The 17139-nt window shown below is 43.8% G+C and overlaps 4 protein-coding genes across 4 annotated transcripts; 2 read left to right on the top strand and 2 right to left on the bottom strand.

Annotated features, from left to right (window-relative positions):
- Positions 1-740: 740 nt before the first annotated feature.
- Positions 741-2402, bottom strand: QC761_301190 (uncharacterized protein; the record flags this gene model as incomplete). Its single annotated transcript, XM_062877274.1, has 1 exon — positions 741-2402. One exon carries the CDS (start codon positions 2400-2402, stop codon positions 741-743), a length of 1662 nt encoding a protein of 553 aa, XP_062733011.1.
- Positions 2403-4157: 1755 nt separating this feature from the next.
- Positions 4158-7435, top strand: SFH1 (Chromatin structure remodeling complex protein sfh1). The gene is made up of 2 exons (XM_062877273.1): positions 4158-6281; positions 6351-7435. The coding sequence occupies exons 1-2, from the start codon at positions 4545-4547 to the stop codon at positions 6444-6446; spliced, it is 1833 nt and encodes a 610-aa protein (XP_062733010.1). The 5' UTR covers positions 4158-4544; the 3' UTR covers positions 6447-7435.
- Positions 7436-8075: 640 nt separating this feature from the next.
- Positions 8076-8643, bottom strand: QC761_301177 (uncharacterized protein; the record flags this gene model as incomplete). The annotated part of the gene is made up of 2 exons (XM_062877272.1): positions 8076-8493; positions 8516-8643. The coding sequence occupies 2 exons, from the start codon at positions 8641-8643 to the stop codon at positions 8076-8078; spliced, it is 546 nt and encodes a 181-aa protein (XP_062733009.1).
- A 138-nt stretch (positions 8644-8781) lies between these two features.
- QC761_301176 (uncharacterized protein) lies at positions 8782-9432 on the top strand (the record flags this gene model as incomplete). The annotated part of the gene is made up of 2 exons (XM_062877271.1): positions 8782-9198; positions 9232-9432. The coding sequence occupies 2 exons, from the start codon at positions 8782-8784 to the stop codon at positions 9430-9432; spliced, it is 618 nt and encodes a 205-aa protein (XP_062733008.1).
- Positions 9433-17139: the final 7707 nt, after the last annotated feature.

The raw sequence follows: 17139 nt of genomic DNA, 5'->3' as shown, positions 1-17139 counted from the left end.
GACCTCGTGTCTACCTATATACTAGAACGACTGGACACTGAAACCCAACCCGTAAACTACCTGTGCATTATAGCTCAACATCTTGCTCATCTGTACCTAACCACAGATAGACGTGTACGTTCCTAACAACATCATTGAAACCTTTTGGCACGTCACAAACATCATGTTTCTCATTGCGCCTCAGATCTCTCGTACAGTCTTATAACATTTCACATTCAGAATGCATGCAGTTGTGCCCGAAATCAAGACTCTGTTTGCCCTAATCACTATCAGAGTGATAAAAAACCCGCCGAACTTGTGTTATCCGGGACGAGCCCATGTTGAATAACCATGAGGAAGACACCGGTGCCTTCCGATTCCTTAAATACCGCCTTTCCCCTCCGCACGCCCAATTTCTTCCCTCTTCCTGAAAGGCAAAAACTCCATTTTTGCTTCCTGTCCCGAACTCCATTTTTTGCTTCCCTGAACCCTATTTCCCGCCATGTCCCCAATTCCACCGCTAAAAACCATAAAACAATGCCACGCTGCCCAAACCAACCCCAAACGTCGCCCAAATCAATCTCCAACGCCGCGAAAACACAGAGAAACCTCGACGAGCAATGCTGAGGCCGAGGCCAAGATGGTCTGCGCATATGAACGTGTCGAGAATCGGTAAAGCCAGGATGCTATGTCGAATGATGTCGCTATGTGCAATGATGCCGCGACCATGCCAAGGAATCGTCGCGAAATGCGCCTGTGGCTTAGAAGCCGAGCCAGCTGAGGGTCTCCTTGGAGACAGTGACCGTCTTCTTGACTGGGGCGCGCTTGGGCGACATGGTGATGCTCACGCTGGGAGCCATGACGGTGGTGGTCGACTCGGGGGCAGCCACATCCGTCCCGTGGTCCTCATCAACGCCGGAAACCTCGCTGTCGGACTCCTCAGCGGCACAGTCGAGATTGAAAGAAGGCTCGGGCGTCGGGATGTCGTTGCTGACGGCCAAAGTCTGGTGCCAGGCCTCGTTGGCTGGAGCCTTCTCTTGCTGCTCCTTCGCGAACTTGCGCGGCATGGCGCGCTGCTTTTGCTCGTCGGCGATCTTAGCCAGGGCGGCCTTCTTCTTCTGGCAGATCTCGTTGAAAGCCTGGTCGGCCACGTGCTTTGCCCTCCAGGCGTTGACGTAGTCGATGATGTTCTGGTAGTCGTTGCCAGAGGCCCAGGCCTCGAATAGCTGCATGCCGGGAGTGAGCTCGGCCCAGAGCTCGTCGTTCCTTGCCCGCTTGGCGGCATCTTCGGCGGGAACGGTAACGTTGATGGCCGGAGCCTTGACAGCTGGAGCCTGAATGGCTTGAGCCCTGACGGCCCGAGCCTGGACGGTTGGAGCGACGATGACTGGCTTCGTGGCGTCAGAGGTCTTTGGGGCCGCGTGGGGGATAGGCTCAGAAGCTGGCTTCTTCTCCTCAGGCTTCAGAACGTGAGCAGAGGTCGCGGGAAGCGGAGCGACGGCGTTGGCAACAGCGATCTGCTTGGCCTTGACAGCAGCAGAGGTCACTGGGGCGGGGAGTCTAACCTCCCCTGACTGGGTGCCGCCGATGCGCAAAATGGAATGGGGTTGCTCCACGGGGGCAGTGCGGTCTCGCAGACGCTCGCCACGAGCGAGGACCTCATCGCCTTTCTCGAGAATCCACTTGGTGCTCAGGACCTTGAATGAGCGTTGGTCCTCGAAGCACTTGAAAACGAAGCCCTCACCGGACGCGGCTTCAGCCATGGCCTGGAGCTCGTCGTGGCTGTTGGCGATCTCGCGAATTCGCACGTAACCCTCGAGAGGAACGTGGCGAATCTGGTGTTGGACAGCAAACTCGCAGACGGCCTTGGGGTTCCACTTCTTGCCAGTGTGAAGGTCGACGATGGAGTGGAGGAAGAAGTCAAAGCCGTTGCCACAGTCGCCGATCTTGCTATTGGCCTTGTCGTTAGGAGCGGCGTAGCCGTAGGGATTGCCGCAAATGTTGTGGCCGACAAGTTCACCCTGGAAGGCGATGTTGAGATCCAGCTTCGCGAGAAGCTTCGGAAGGCCGAGACCAACGGCGGTGTTGACGAAAGCCTCGAAGGACTCGGTGCTGTAGATGATGTCTTTGTTGGTGCTGCAAATACCGGCGCGACCGTTCTCGAAAACGCAGGTCTTGCAGTAAAAGAGAGCGACGCGGGAGTTCAGCAAGGGCAAGCTGTGGTAAAGGTGAGAGGCCTTGTTGACGAAGTAAATGCTCATGGCGGAACCGTCGAGCTTCACCGTCTGCTGGTACACGAGGCGGCGGTACTTGGGCTTATTGAAAAGGTTGGGGCAGTTCTGATGCCTCTCCATTTTGGTGCTGAGCATGAACGCAGGCGGCTTGGGGTTCAGCATAGTGGCTGCCGCCTGGACAGGCGCCATCGAAGCAGCGACGGGAGCCGAAGGACGGTGGACAGGAGTCGAAGTGGTGACATTGGCGGAAGCCGTGACCTTGGCCGAGGAAGAAGACTCGGGCTCCCACTTCTTGATGCCGAGCTTCTCAGAGAAGTCAACGCCGCGAAGGTAGTCCTCGAAGCTGGTGTGATCGGTCGAGGCAGCCTTGAGTTTCAGAGCGCGGAATTCTCTGACGATGGTCCCAATATCACTCAGCTTGAAAATTCGGCCCTGAGAGGTGACCTTGACCTTTTCCGACCCGCTGCGAAACTCGAGCTGCTGGGTGGCAATACGCCAGCCCTCCTCACCATACATGGTCTGAAGTGTGCCCCAAGGAGCGAAGAGCTTCGAGTAGGGGTTGCGATGGGGTGTGAATGAGTCCACCTCGCAGAACACCACGAGTTCGCCGACCAAAAAGTTCTCCTCGTTGAGGATCAAGACTTTCCAGCCGTCAACTGTGGCCAAGCCGAATCTCTTGGTAAGCCTCTCGAGGGAGGAGATGCGGCGAATGGTGGCGAGCTTGCGCTCATGAGGACGAGGCGCAGGTGTCGCGACGGTGACAGCGTCGGCGTTCTCGACGGGCAAGATCGCCTGAGAGTCCCTGATGGCGGCCTCGAGGAAATCCTTGGCCCAAGACATTTTGCTTGTTGTCGATCTACGTTAAGATAGGACGTCGACGTGATGATATCGGCTAATGAGACGTCGATATGTGTGATGGAAGAGATTCTAAAGATGGTTAAAAGGTAGATGGATGGATGAATGAATGAATAGAAGGTGGATGAGAGTGAGGCGAGGTAGCTTGCGTGTTGGTGCTTGGGTAAGGCTGAAGGCAAGTGAAGTGTTCTGTCTTTACTGGTGGTTGTGGGGGAGAGAAGACCGTTGAGAGGATGGAGGAAGAGATTCCTTTATACCTGGAGGTGGGCAAGGGGCGAGCACGGGGCCCACAGCGACGACGGTCAGGAGCAAGTATAAGTGAGCTGAGGTGAAAACTGGATGTGGCTTGCTGCTATCGTGGTTTGACTAACGGGGGGGCCCAAGAAAAGTAGAGAAGGGGAACTCCTAGGAGCTTAGAGTGTAACCACAGGAGCAGGTGATAGATGTTTGTGGAAGAATTATGGTGTTCCGACGAGAGGAGGCCCTGCTTTGGAGGGAAAAGAAGAAGGTTGGGAGATTTGGAGAGAATTTTGTTTAAATTCACTGGTGAGAAGATAAAAGTGAACTTGATAGTAGGTATCATGTGATTGGCGCTATCAGTCTTCAAACTTGAGGCTAATCATTCCAATCAAAATATCGGAGCAACGAGAACAAAGGGAGAAAAATCTCTGCCTCTAATTTTTATCCTTAGCTTACTTGACATAGAGCAACTACCACGTGAAGCTCAAGGAGCGTGTGGCTGGGAAGGAAGCCCATGGATGGCAGGCACGAATTAGAGATTTCACCACGACAAAGGTTAAGCTAGCTCTATTTTTCAGGCTTTGGGACGGTGGAGGGGTTGATGAGAAACAAGGTTGGTTATATAAAAGTGCCGTTTAGATGGCTTTGGGCTGGTGATGAAGTTGAGGTTCCCTTTGGTGGTGAAGGATATCGTGATGATATTTGATGTGAGGCACGTGATTTGCTTGGTGTTTTGAGGCCTGGACCCACCCACTCACCCACCAATGTGTTGATTATCTAATCTTCTTGAGTGCACAGGCCACCAGCTAAGCTTTTGTAGAAGCGCGATGCACGCAAATCAACGTCGCGTTTTTGACGGGCGCTCAGAGCAAGGCACACCAAAGCAAGAGCAAGCTCTCAACAACAATCCTCCACCATTCAACGACAACCCTCGCTCGTTGGGAGCCATTGTTGCCGTTTGCTCCAGAGAGATTTCTATTGTCTCTCTGATACACACATGCACGGCCAGTCAACAGCCGCCAGTTGATTGATTGCACTGAGCATTGCGTCCGTCTTTCCCATCTTTTGTGCCCTTGAATTCCGGCCATCTTGAGTCGACCGACTTCTCCCCTCCCCCCAACGGGCAGCCTCGCCTCGACTCGACTCGACACGACACTCTGCGTGTTTGTTCTTTCATTGCCATGCGATAGAACCAATCACAAGAGCATCAATCAATCTCGCCCTCTCACCGTCACAATGGCTTTGCGGTCCGAGTCGCAACAGGCGATACTCTCGTCTTTGGCCCCTCGCTTGCGCACCTACCAGAATGCTCTGATCCAGCCTGTGATTCCCAGCGCCGTGCCGGCGAACCCTCTGTCGCGAACCACCAAGCGAGGAACGACTATAATCAACTATGCCGAGGATGGGTACGATGATTACGACGATGATGACGACGACAACCGTCGCCGACCTACCGGTTTGCGCAGCCTCCGTCGCGACGACAGCGCCTCCAAAGTAGACCCCAGCGAAAAGGTCGGCAAGGAAGCTGTTGCCCCAGTTGAGATGCAGGGCATCTGGCGCGACTGGATGAACAGGACGCGCCGGGCAGATGCCCAAAACTATGCCCAGGCTTGTCTCCCGCTGACGCTGATCCCGATTCGCATCGATCTCGACATTCCAAGCTATACACCCCCGCCTGCCCTGCCCATCGGTGGCCATGCCGATCCAAATCACCCCTTCTTCAAACCCCAAGAACCAACAGTGCCTTACCGTCTACGCGACACCTTCATGTGGAATCTGCACGAGACAGTCATCACAACCGACCAGTTTGCCACCACCTTGGTTCAGGACCTCGATCTTCCCAACCGTGCCCAGACCATTTCAGAAATCAGCAAGCAGATTCGGACACAGCTTGAAGAGTATGCCGGTGTTGCGCTTCATCCTCTTTTCCACTCGCACAGTTCACGACCCAACGCCGCCGAGCCCCCAAAAGCTTCGATCCGTGTCGAGTCGGCCACTCCGGCCCCTCAAAACATTGCAACCTCTTCCCTCAGCCGAGCCGATACCCCCCACGTTCCCGCGACACCGTCCAAGTTGGGGAATGCCCCAGCGACGCCGGGCGCGATATCTGAAGGAGAAGGCGTGACCGCCAGTGCTACCCCGCTTGAAACGTCAGCTGACAACTACGAGAGCCCCGACGATACCTATAGATGCATCGTCAGCCTTAACATCAACTTGTCGTCACAGGTGTACACGGACAAGTTTGAGTGGTCGCTGCTGCACCCGCCGGGAACGGCCGAGCTCTTCGCCAAGCAGACCTGTAGTGACTTGGGTTTGTCTGGCGAATGGGTGCCGGCCATGACGCATGCCATCTATGAAGCTGTCCTACGTCTCAAGAAGGAAGCTTGCGAGTCGGGTGGTTTGGTTGCTGGCTGGGTTGGCGCCTCGTCTGCTCTCACTGCCAGCGGTGGTGTCCTGCCTCCAGGAGGAGTGATTGAGTTCCCGAATGACGCTGTCAACCCCAGCGGCGCAGGTGCTGGCTGGCGCTATGATCCTGATGGTCTTGCCGAATCCTGGGGCCCTCGTTTGGAGTATCTCAGCAAGGAGGAGATTGAGAAACGGGAAGGTGACCGGGAGCGCCAGATTCGTCGGCTGAGGAGAGAGACAGCGCGCTTCAGCAGTAATACTGGGCTGGGCGCCGGTGGTGTGCCCGTTGGCTTCGGCTTCACCGGACTTATTGAGCAAGATGCGGAGGAGAGGATGGGGAGAGGTGAAAGGAGCAAAAAGAAGAAGCGCTTCAGGAGTCTGTCGCCGGTCGGCCGAGCGGGCACTCCCGGTGGATATAGGGGTACTCCAGATGCCACGAGCGGTGCTGGAGGTTACGGGGGTGGCGGAACACTTGCTGAGCATGAAAGGAACACTTGGCGGTGCTCCCACTGCAAGGTTTGGGGGACAAGTGTTTGGGCTGTCCGGGATGGTCCTTATGGGCCAAGGGTATGTCTTTCACACCCTGTCTCGTCTTTCATGTTTTTGGATGCTGTGATGCTGACACTGATGGCGCAGTCTCTTTGCAACAATTGCGGGTTCATGTTTGAGCGCGATCGCAAGCTGCCTCGTTTTACACTGAATCTACATCTTGGTGATGCCAAGCCACTTTAGGTAAGTGGCATGAGCAAAAGAACCACCAGGCATAGAGAAACTTTTGGAGACAACGGTGGCGGCACTGGCCGGGCCCATGATGAGCAGCCGGGCTTGCGTGTTCCTAATCATGCTGGTGCTGAACAGGGCCCATCGTCGTCCTTAACCCCGTTCGTCGATGCCGCCCATGCTTCTGATACCGAGCCGAGCGAGATCAACCTTGTCCAGTCCGATGTTACCCCCGGCCGGCGGAGGTCCAAGAGAATCCGGAAAAGAAAGTCAATGGACGTTACCACGGCGCTGGCGAGGCAATCACCGACCCCGAGGAAGTTGAGGAACCGTCCTGCTGCGAGTGCATGCCATGCACCTCCACCGGCCCTCATCTGGCCGTCTATTAACCAACCAGTTTATTATCCTCAGCTGCTGCCTGCACACGAGGCGGCAGTTTTGCCTCCCAATCATGTGCTTCCCATCCAGCTACAGCATGCCTTGCATCATCACCATCACATGGATAACGGCCCGCCAAATCCATTTCAACCTGTCTTTCCTCACCAAGAGATGGCGTTGTTTGATCCGGGGCTGATGCAGTAGCTTCATTGGTCGTAACCATGGAGTAAGGCTCCATGAATGGTTGGGGGCCCTTCATTTTCTTTTGCAACACACTGTACTTGCCACCACCGCCTTTGCGTTACGACTTACGGGATTGGGTTGTTGAGACCTTGGTTTTTTTTCTTCCTGGGTGCAGAGCGGTGGACAGAGGGGGCGTTTGGAAATATGCTTAACACGGGGGAGGCGGCATATAAAAGGGAACTCAAGGTTAGGAGGGCGGACATTTCTTTTCGGCGATACATGGAATTTGTTTGAGTATTTGGAGTGCGCCTCATGAGGTAGCCATACTCACCGGGTCAGATCAAATCGTCTATAATACAATTGCTGTGAGCTGTGTCTTTTTATTTCCCCCCTCCGGTTATCATCTAGTATTTCTATTGCTCTGTCAAGTCTCTTTACGCCGTAATCCAACCTCCAAAAGCCGGATTGTCGGTTCACCCGTGTTGTCCTCAAGGAAATTCCGGTCCTATTTGGTTTCCTCATGCCCTATGCCCCAGAAGCGGTCGATTGTGTATCCACCTCCTCTGCCATTGGCGTCCAGGTAACCACTTGGATTCAGGTCAGCAAGGGCAGCCCAGAGGCCGAGATATGCTTTCGTTTGTTAGCGCTGCCATCAAAAACAGCCTTGTGTAGAAGGGTAAAAGAACTCACTGTAGGCCTCTGGAGCATGCAACGCTTGCTCTTTGAACAGAGTGATCACATGGTCACAACTCCCGCTCATACCTCGGGCGTCTGGATAATCCTGCCCGAAAAACGGCATGGCGTGCATCCACTCGTGGAACAGCGTCTGGACGGGCATCTGCTCCAGCCCGAGGGAGCAAACCGGCAGGTTGTGCATGTCATCTTTCTCCCTCTCCCTCTCTCTGTCTCTCTCTCTCTCTCTTTCCCCCCCATACGCCATCTGAGCCCGATCGATAGTCCTCGGAGTTGGGACCGGTCCAGCCGGCCGAGGACATTCCACAGGTTTTGACGGATGTCCATGACGGAGTAGAATGGCACGTCGGACTCGCCCTCCGGTATCGCCCAGTTGATGAAAGTGGGTCACGTAGCAACGATGGAAGGTTTGCTCCTGGCAGGCGTGGACTCCGCCGTCGCCGGCGGGGCGGTAGAAGTACTCGACGGTGTCCCAGAGCTGGCCGTTGGCCGAGTGTTCGTATCTGGCGCCGTCGTCGCAGTAGATGCGGAGGTGGGCGTCGATGCGGTTGTCTGTGGAGCACCAGTTGTGCCCAGGCCGAACATGGTGTCTGATACTATTTGCCAAGGAACGCCTGCGGTGGGACCCCAGGTGTGGTCGTACTCGGGGGAGTAGCGGTAGGTGTTTTGGGTGCAGAAGCTGGCCTTGAAGATGGCGTGGAAGACGTTGTGGAAGTCGAAGTCGAGCTGATCGTTGAGGCAAGCGGCGGCGCTGCGGGCTTGGTAGAGGACCTCGCGCGGGTAGGCCACGAAAGTTTGGGTCACGCTGGAGGCAGGGTTTCGTTGACCTAGTATCTGTAGCCGCCGGCTGGGGGGCAGCGTAGGCGTAGGTGCTGACAAGCACCAACAGGATGAGGTGAACCATCTCCTTGAGACCTGACCAAGAATCTGGATTATCGACATGATGAGAGTCCATATTTCCCTGTTAAAATACCCAGATATATCCCCATTGGCCGTCTGTTTGACGGCTGTGGGCTCAAGCAGCTCTGTCTACAGTGGAGCTGACCGCTCCTCAACAAGAGCAGTGTAGGACCAGTGCTATGTTTTCTAGCGGATGGAGCATGGCTTCAGAACCCGCTTCAACAAGGACATCGTGAAGGGTGGTCGTCAGAGTCAACTACTTCTTCTCCCGTCACCTCAAGACGATTGTCCGGAACGACGAATCCCAACTTGGTTGAGCGTGAGCACCTGGGCCACCCCCCCAGCATCACACAACCGCTCCTCGGACTCGTTGTTTGCCAACTACACTCTCTCGCTAGCCGAGTGCACAGAAGCCTTCAGCTATGCCAATCTCAACTGTACCGCCTTTGGTGAAGAGCTCACTCAAGGAGGGAGCATGTTCGGATGTTGCCTCGCCTATGAGACCTTCACCAACAACACCTACGATCCAGCCAGTCCTCCCTGGTTTAATCCAGTCCCTGAACAAAACCGGCCGGATTGTGGTGATGATTATACCGCGGGTGATAAGAAGGTCAATGATTCGAATGTCGAAACCAGTTCCTAGGCGGGCATGTATACCAAGTTCTGTAACACGATTGGGGATTACTCTGATGGGATTATCAATGGGGCGTGGTCGATGGAGCATGAGGATCCTAGGGGCTGTGTGGTTTATATAGTCACGGCGTTTTACAGGGCGTGGAGGATGCTGGAGCAGGAGGACAAGGTTGGCGGGATTACAACCACGAACTCGACTGCGACGGTTTAGCCAGGGGTGCCTATCCAGACGGAACAGCTCTCTAGGTAAGGAGGTAGCTACACAATAGCGATGGTTGTTATCCGTTCCAAACATCTCCGAGAGACGAGTCGGCCATCTCTCTTTTGCTTCTTCTCCAACAGACATCCATCGTCTTTGCAGATATCAGGATCGTCGGCACAAAAGTTGTCCAGTGTTTTGTCCACCACCAAGAGTCCAAGTCTTCGATGATAGCTGGGTGACGAGGGAAGCGATCCAAGGTGTGGCTTGACGCCGTTTTGTCGGGGAACGGGCTTCGGAGGAAGACATGGCTATAGAATGAGACAATACTGTGCCATTTGATCCTCCGAGTAGCCGCCCTCCAGGATCTTCATAATCACCAGATCCTGCAAACAGTCGACCTCATAGTACCTTGTCAACCTGCTGGTATCTCGAATGAAGTCAGGCGAGACCTGACTTGAATACCAAGCCTCCGGCCTGGGGTCAAACATGAGCTTACACCCAGGTAACCTCCTGGCTTTTGTCGTTTCCAATGTGGCCAAAGGACCACTAAGAATAACCTCACCAGAGAAGCCTGACAATTGCCCCGGTGAAGATGCCTTGACCGAAATATCCTCCACGACCGATTGCGGTGGTGCCACGACCTCGATATCGCGATCTCGATACCGCCAAAAGGGGTGCCATAGTCCGTACTGGATCGGAGCGTCCACCGACGCCCACAACCATGACGGAACCTTCACAAATGGTTCGGAAAGCAGGACGCGCGCGTTTTCGCCCTCTGTCTCGACAAACCAGATCAGAGATCTCAAGACGTCCCCTTCCCATACCCCAAAGTGATGGTCCTCCTCATGAAGAAGAAATCGTAACCGATGAAGGATTCCTTGAATTGCCATCGGGCGATCTGGAGGGTTGGTGAAAGCTCGGCCGGTGTAGCTCTGTAAGAGTCGCCTCCATTAAAGGTAGTATTTCTTACGAACTGTGGCCGAGAGACCATGTTCTTCTTGAGCGTGGGCCCTGCCATTCAACAAGGCCCCCTTGATCTTTCGCTCGTCGCTATCTCGAAACCTGGGTGAAAAGTCGCCCAGAAAACCCTAGCGGACGCCAGTCACAAGCGCTCAGCCGAAGACAGTCCCAAAATATTCCTTCTTTTGTTATGCTGACAATGCGCCGAGAAAGAAGCCTCTCCTGGAACGCCCAGCCTCTGGTATCAAGTTCTCCATTGGAACGGCTTGGAAAGTTACCGCTGGTTTCCAGCCACTGGTAAACAGACTCGGGACTGAGAGGATTGTATGGTGGGCTGAAGTCCCCGTTGATATCATGATCCCCGTGCTCGGTCTTGAGAAACATACCACGGGACGCTTCAGCGGCGTCAACGAGACTGGTTTGGTCGACATACTCAACTGTAAAAGCTGCTCGGCCGTAAATAGAGGCCATTTTTGCGGATTCAATGACCCATTCATCATCGTTCCCTTGGTGTATGCACTTCTCAATATTAGCTAACGTGCATGATAAGCGAGTCGTACATATAAGCGAGTCGTACAGTCTCCACCACGACGCGTCCTCCTTATACCTAATATTAATTTTTTCCACAACCCAACAGGCCTCCTACTTTAAAGGAAGCCAGGATACTCTTAGCCCTTGAGGCTCTCCAAAAGGACGAAAAATTAAGCCTCTGAGTTGTAGCTAAGCTTTACAACGTACTGCCTATGACTCTCTCTAACCGACGCGCCGGCTGGCCTACACGACGCGATATTCCAGCCAACTTACGCAATTTAACGGATCTAGAGGAGAAGACGATAGTGTAGTACGTTCTTGAGCTATCTACACGCGCATTCCCACCTAGATTAAGTAGCGTGGAAGATATAGCTAACTAACTACTATACGTACGCGACGCGCCTCCTATTAGTTAATGCTAGGCACATAACTTCGTTAAATGCTAACCACAGTTCCGTACGCGTTTTACGCGTAGATACAATTACTAAAAAGCTAAGTACGAGGATCCGAAGGTTATTACCAAGTAATTTACGCTCGTACGGAATATTAAGGCTAAGTACGGTATTATAAATAACGATATTTATAATTTCGACGAGATTAGGTTTATAATAAATATTATTTTCGTAAGTATAGTAGTTATAACCTCGGACGGTTTAAGTAAAGTAAAACTAGCCTAGCTTAATAACCGCGAGTAGGTAATAATAATCTAGGGAGTTAATATATAACGAACCCCTATACAGAACCTCTGAAAGGGATACTGGTTGAAGGCTACTTCTGAACAATCCTGGTTCGGTGCAGCTAGAGAGTGTACAACAAAATGTCTCAATATAATTACAAGATACTGTAACTATAATTTAAATTGTATACTGCGGAACTGTCTATTTACACTAGCCAGTTCCTCTGTATATATAGATTAGGGGACCGTGGACCGTTAACTTACAGACGGTCCTCGGTCCTCTCTGGATTAGCCGATACTGGACCGTGGACCGTAAGACCTACCACGGTCCCCGGTCCCCACCTTCCACCTTATTGGTCCGTTCCGTCCTACTGGACCGTGAGTCCCGCTCGATCGTCCGGTCTAGCCCTGATTAGTCCAGTGTGCCCCACTATCTCCCAAAGCTGTAATATAATACTTACCCTCCTAAGCCAAAGCCCCTACGGCCTAATCTTTTTCCACTATTAACGATACTATAAGTTTTTTCCTCCTTACTTCTCCTTTATTTTTACTATATTTAACCGTATATAGAAACGTTATCGTAAGACTAATTAGTCCGCTACTCTCGCTTCGCGAATTTTCTACTATAGTTCTTCCGTAATACTATACTCTACCTATTTTACTTCCGAAATCCTATATATTGTAGCCTTTAAATCTTTACAATACGCTAAGTATATACGCCGTAAGATTCTATATAATAGCTTTAACGTTAATTCCGCTCGTAAATATATTTCCTTCTTCTTTTTATATTATAATTAACCGCTTAATAATAATCCGAGCGATAAAAGAGTAAAATAAACTTAAGTATAAAGAATAAAAGTTTAAAAATTAATTTTTATAATTAATTATTAAGCTTATCCGGGTGTCACAACCCTGGTACAGGACGGGTTGTGGGGCTACGGGAATAGGGGCTAATCGGAGGAACGCACAAGAAGAGCTAATCATAATAAGGGACGATTGATCAGTACGCTAAGGGCACTAAGTAGACTAAGCAGAGTACTTAGCCTAATTAAGGCACTAAGTAGACTAAGCAGTCGTAATTAGTATGCTAAGGGCACTAAGTAAGAAGGAAATATAACTTGGTACAAGGTCTATATATACGGAGGAACTAGTTAGTGTAAATAGATAGTTCCGTAGTATATAATTTAAGTTATAATTATAGTATCTTATAATTATATTAAGATATTTTATTATATATTATTTAGCTATACCGAACTAAAATTATTTAAAAGTAGCCTTTAACTAATATCCTTTTTAAAGGTTCTAGATAGGGGTTCGTTATACGTTATATACTTACTTTAACTTTATTATAGATAAGTTAAAGACGTTTTTTTACTACTATAGCTGGACCTAAAAACGTTTAAATAGGAAGCGTCCCGCTTAGCTTAAATAATAAGGAAGTTACTACTATTAATACTTAACTTACTATAAAGTAAGTTATATAATATTTTAAAGAAATCAAAGACGACGCTTAATAAACCCGGGAATAAATTATTACTATATTAACTATATTTAAAACGGTATTTAAGTTCCTAGCACCGGAGCGTTATAGAGGAGAAAAAGTAGAGCTTAAAAAGGTTTTTAATTTAATTTAAAATCTATTTTCGTTAATATTTAAATTAATTTATTAATAAAGAGTCGAAAGTAATTTTCGCGGCTATTAAACTTAAAAATAAAGCTTTTACGTAGTTTAAGCCTATCCTCGATAATTATTACGAGGAGGAGCCGGCCGATTAAGAAAAAATTACTATAGAATATTTCGAAAGCTACCGTATCTTTAAAATTAAATTTAAAAAAGTATTTAAAGAGTATAATAAAGTAAAATACACGTAAAAGAGGCTCGTAAACCTATATTAAATATATTTAGCGGCTAATTATATAATTTTATTTAGAATCGATAGCCTATATAATATTATTAATAATGAAAGATTAATATAGTTTTTTTATAATAACTTTAAGGAAAAAGTAAAAATTAATTATATAAAGAGTCGAGGCCTAATACTATTAATAAATATATTACTATAGCTATATAGATCGACGATTAGTAATTTTAACGTTAAATAAAAAAGAAAAATAATAATAAAGGTTATTACGGTAATAAAAAATATTTTAGTAATAATTATTTTAACGATAAATATAAAAAATAATACTTTAATATTAATTATTCCGGTATTACGTATTTAAAATTAATAAATATTAATATTATATAATAATAAAAGTTATAAAGCCGAGGCTAAAATAAAAATAATTTTAAGTATTTTAATTATAGTAAAGTAAAATACTTTAAAAAGGATTATCGGATATTTAAACGATTCGGTTAAAAAAAGGAAGTCGTAATAATTATTATATTAAAAAGACCGAGGATTATAAAGGTAATAGCTATTAGGTATTAATAAAGTAAAGTAGTAAGATTAAAGGAAGATTCTAATTAATATATTAAATAAAAAAAAGTAAAGTTTTAAGAATTACGAAAAGTAATAGAAAAGTTAAAAGTAAAATACGAAGAAAGAAATCTTTAAATATAAATATTATAAAATTAATTAATATAGATTATTATAAAAATTATTATAGGAGTTATTAAAGGTAATAATCCTATATAAAGACTTACTAAATAAATGATATTAGAGAAATAATATAATAAATATAAATTAATTATTTTATAAAATATATTATAGTTTATAAAGCTTATATATAAAAATTAAGAAAAATACTAAAAAAGTAAAAAAGTTATTAATATTAAAATCGCGAAGTTATTAAAAAATATATAGATACTAATATAGTATATACCTTATAGAAGAAATATAATATAATTTTATTTTAAATATTTAAAATATTAAAAAGTATTTTAATTTTAATATATTATATACGGATATATAGAGTATTATTAAAGTAAATCGCTATATAGTTATTAGCCGGTACGTAAAGTAAGTAAGGAAAATAAACTATAATTAATTAAAAAAACTATAATTAAATAAAAAAAAGTTTAGTAAAAAGACCTAAACGACTATTTTTTATAGAAAGTTTAAAATCCCATTAAATTAAAGAATAGCTTTTAGATTATATAAATTACATTAAAGTATATAAAATACTACGTTAAATATATTAACGGTTAAAATATAAATAATAATATATACTTTTTAAAGGAAGTAATATTAAAATAGTACTTAAGCCTAAACTATATTATATATTTACGAAAGAAGGTTAAGCGATATTATTAAAATAAAGCGTACGAAATTAAATAGAAAAATTATTATCGGATAAGGATATAAGAAAATACTAAAGAAGTAAAAGACGGAAAATAAAAGGAAGTTAAGCGGATATAATTAAAAAACTTTATATTATTAATTAACCCGGAGGAAGAAAATACTTTTAAACGATATAATTATTTAAGAAACGACTTACGGCTTTTCGCGGAAACCGTTAATTTCTAATAAATTATAAATAGTATTTTTAAAAGTATTAACGTAAGGCGAAAGTATAGGATAACGACCCGAGGTTTCTTAACGAAATTACTATTATATAAGGAAAAAAAAAAATAAACGCTTTTAAATTATTATATATTAAAAAGATCTTTAGGTAATAATATTAATAAACGGTAATATAAAAACGAATTTAATTTCGTTAAAATTCGTATATTAAGCCCGGATATTATTAAAAAAAAGAAAAAAAAATTATTATATCAAAACTATTTTTTACGTAAAAGGTTTATAAAATATATTATTTTTAAATATTATAATTAAAAGAAAAATAATTTTAATTATATTTAAAATTATAAATATAGGACTTTCGAAAAATATAATCTTGAAGTAATTATAATATAAAAATTATAATTTAAATATCGATTAAAAAAATAATAATTATTTACGACTAAAAAAACTTTAAAAATATTTAATTAACGATAGGAGATTAAAAGTACGTACGGAGTAAAGTATAAAATAAATATCCTTTACGGTATTACCGTAAAGAACTTAAAAAATAATAATATACTTTATCGATATAAATAATAGAATTAAAGAAATAAAACTAACGACGTTAATAAAAATATTGAAAGTTAATAAATATATTTATTATAATAATATAAAAAAGGGTAAAAAAAAATAATACCGGTAAAATACTAAAAATACTTAGCTTTTACGGTTAAATATTTAAAGAGGCTTTTAAAGTAAGGGCTATAGGATTATAAAATTAAATTAAAACAAAGAATTAAATTTTAATTATTTAAAATATATTATATTAACGATAAATAAAGTAAAAAATTACGGAAATATTTAAATAAAAATTAAAAAAAAAGCTATATTAAGATGTTTATATCGCTAATAAAATACCCCGTTTTTTTATACTAAAGAAAAATAATAGTTTATAATTATATATAAATAATTAATAATTAAATAACGAAATAATAAAGAATAATTACCCCTTATTATTAATATTTAAATTATAAAATTAATTAATAAGGGCGCAATACTTTATACGCTTAAATATATTTATCGGGTACGCTTATATACGGATTAAGGAAAGAAACGAATAGAAAATAATATTTCGTACGCCCTATAGTTATTTCGAGTATTTCGTAATATTATTTAAACTAATTAATATACTTATAACGTTTTAATCTTTTATTAATTATATAATACGGAAGTACTTTAATAAAATAATAATATATTATTTCGATAACGTTTTTATTTACTTACGTATTTTAAAGAAATATAAACGGGACGTACGAGAAATACTTAATACGTTATATAAAATTAAGTTTTTAATTAATAAAAAGAAAAGCGAATTTTATATATAAAGAATAATATATTTAAGATATTTAATATCGTTAAGTAAGGTTCGTATAGAACCTAAGAAAATTACGGTAATTAAAGATTAATTTACGCCGTAATTATAAATATATATTAAAGAATTTTTAAAGATTATAAATTTCTATAAAATATTTATTCGCGGATACGTAAAAATCGTAAAGCCTTTTAATTATTTAATTAAGAAAAATATAAAGTTTCGGTAAAAGTAAAAAGAATAATAAGCTTTCTAGGAATTAAAAGAGGCTATTTTAAAAGACTTAATACTTAAATTACTAAACCTTAATTAATTATTTAAAGTTAAAACGGATATATTAAATTATATAATCGGTAAATAATTAAAATAAAAAAATAACGACGGTAAGTTATATTTAGTAACTTTCCTTTCGAAAAGCTCGAGGGAATATATTAAAACTATTTAATCTATAATAAAAAGCTATTTATTATCATTAAAGTATTTAAAAAATAAAAGTTATATTTTAGTAATATTAAATATAAAATATAGGTTTATATAAATTATAAAAATTTATAATACTTTATTATTATAAAGGTCTTTAACGTATAGTAAATATAATAATTAAAGTTTCTTTCGGAATTTAATTTCTAAATTAATTATAAAAAGGGTTTAGAGAATACTAAGGTAAACGTACTTAGCTAGCGTATTAACTATTATAAAAATATATTTAAAAAGTTATTATTATTATTTAA

Source organism: Podospora bellae-mahoneyi, chromosome 3, assembly GCF_035222275.1.
Source record: "Podospora bellae-mahoneyi strain CBS 112042 chromosome 3, whole genome shotgun sequence".
Lineage (NCBI taxonomy): Eukaryota > Fungi > Ascomycota > Sordariomycetes > Sordariales > Podosporaceae > Podospora > Podospora bellae-mahoneyi.
This window is presented reverse-complemented; position numbering and strand designations above follow the sequence as displayed.

Coding starts and splice junctions, on each gene's coding strand:
- SFH1 (XM_062877273.1), top strand. CDS start 4,545: ATGGCTTTGCGGTCCGAGTCGCAACAGGCGATACTCTCGTCTTTGGCC. Junction 6,282..6,350: donor ATGGTCCTTATGGGCCAAGG/GTATGTCTTTCA, acceptor CTGATGGCGCAG/TCTCTTTGCAACAATTGCGG.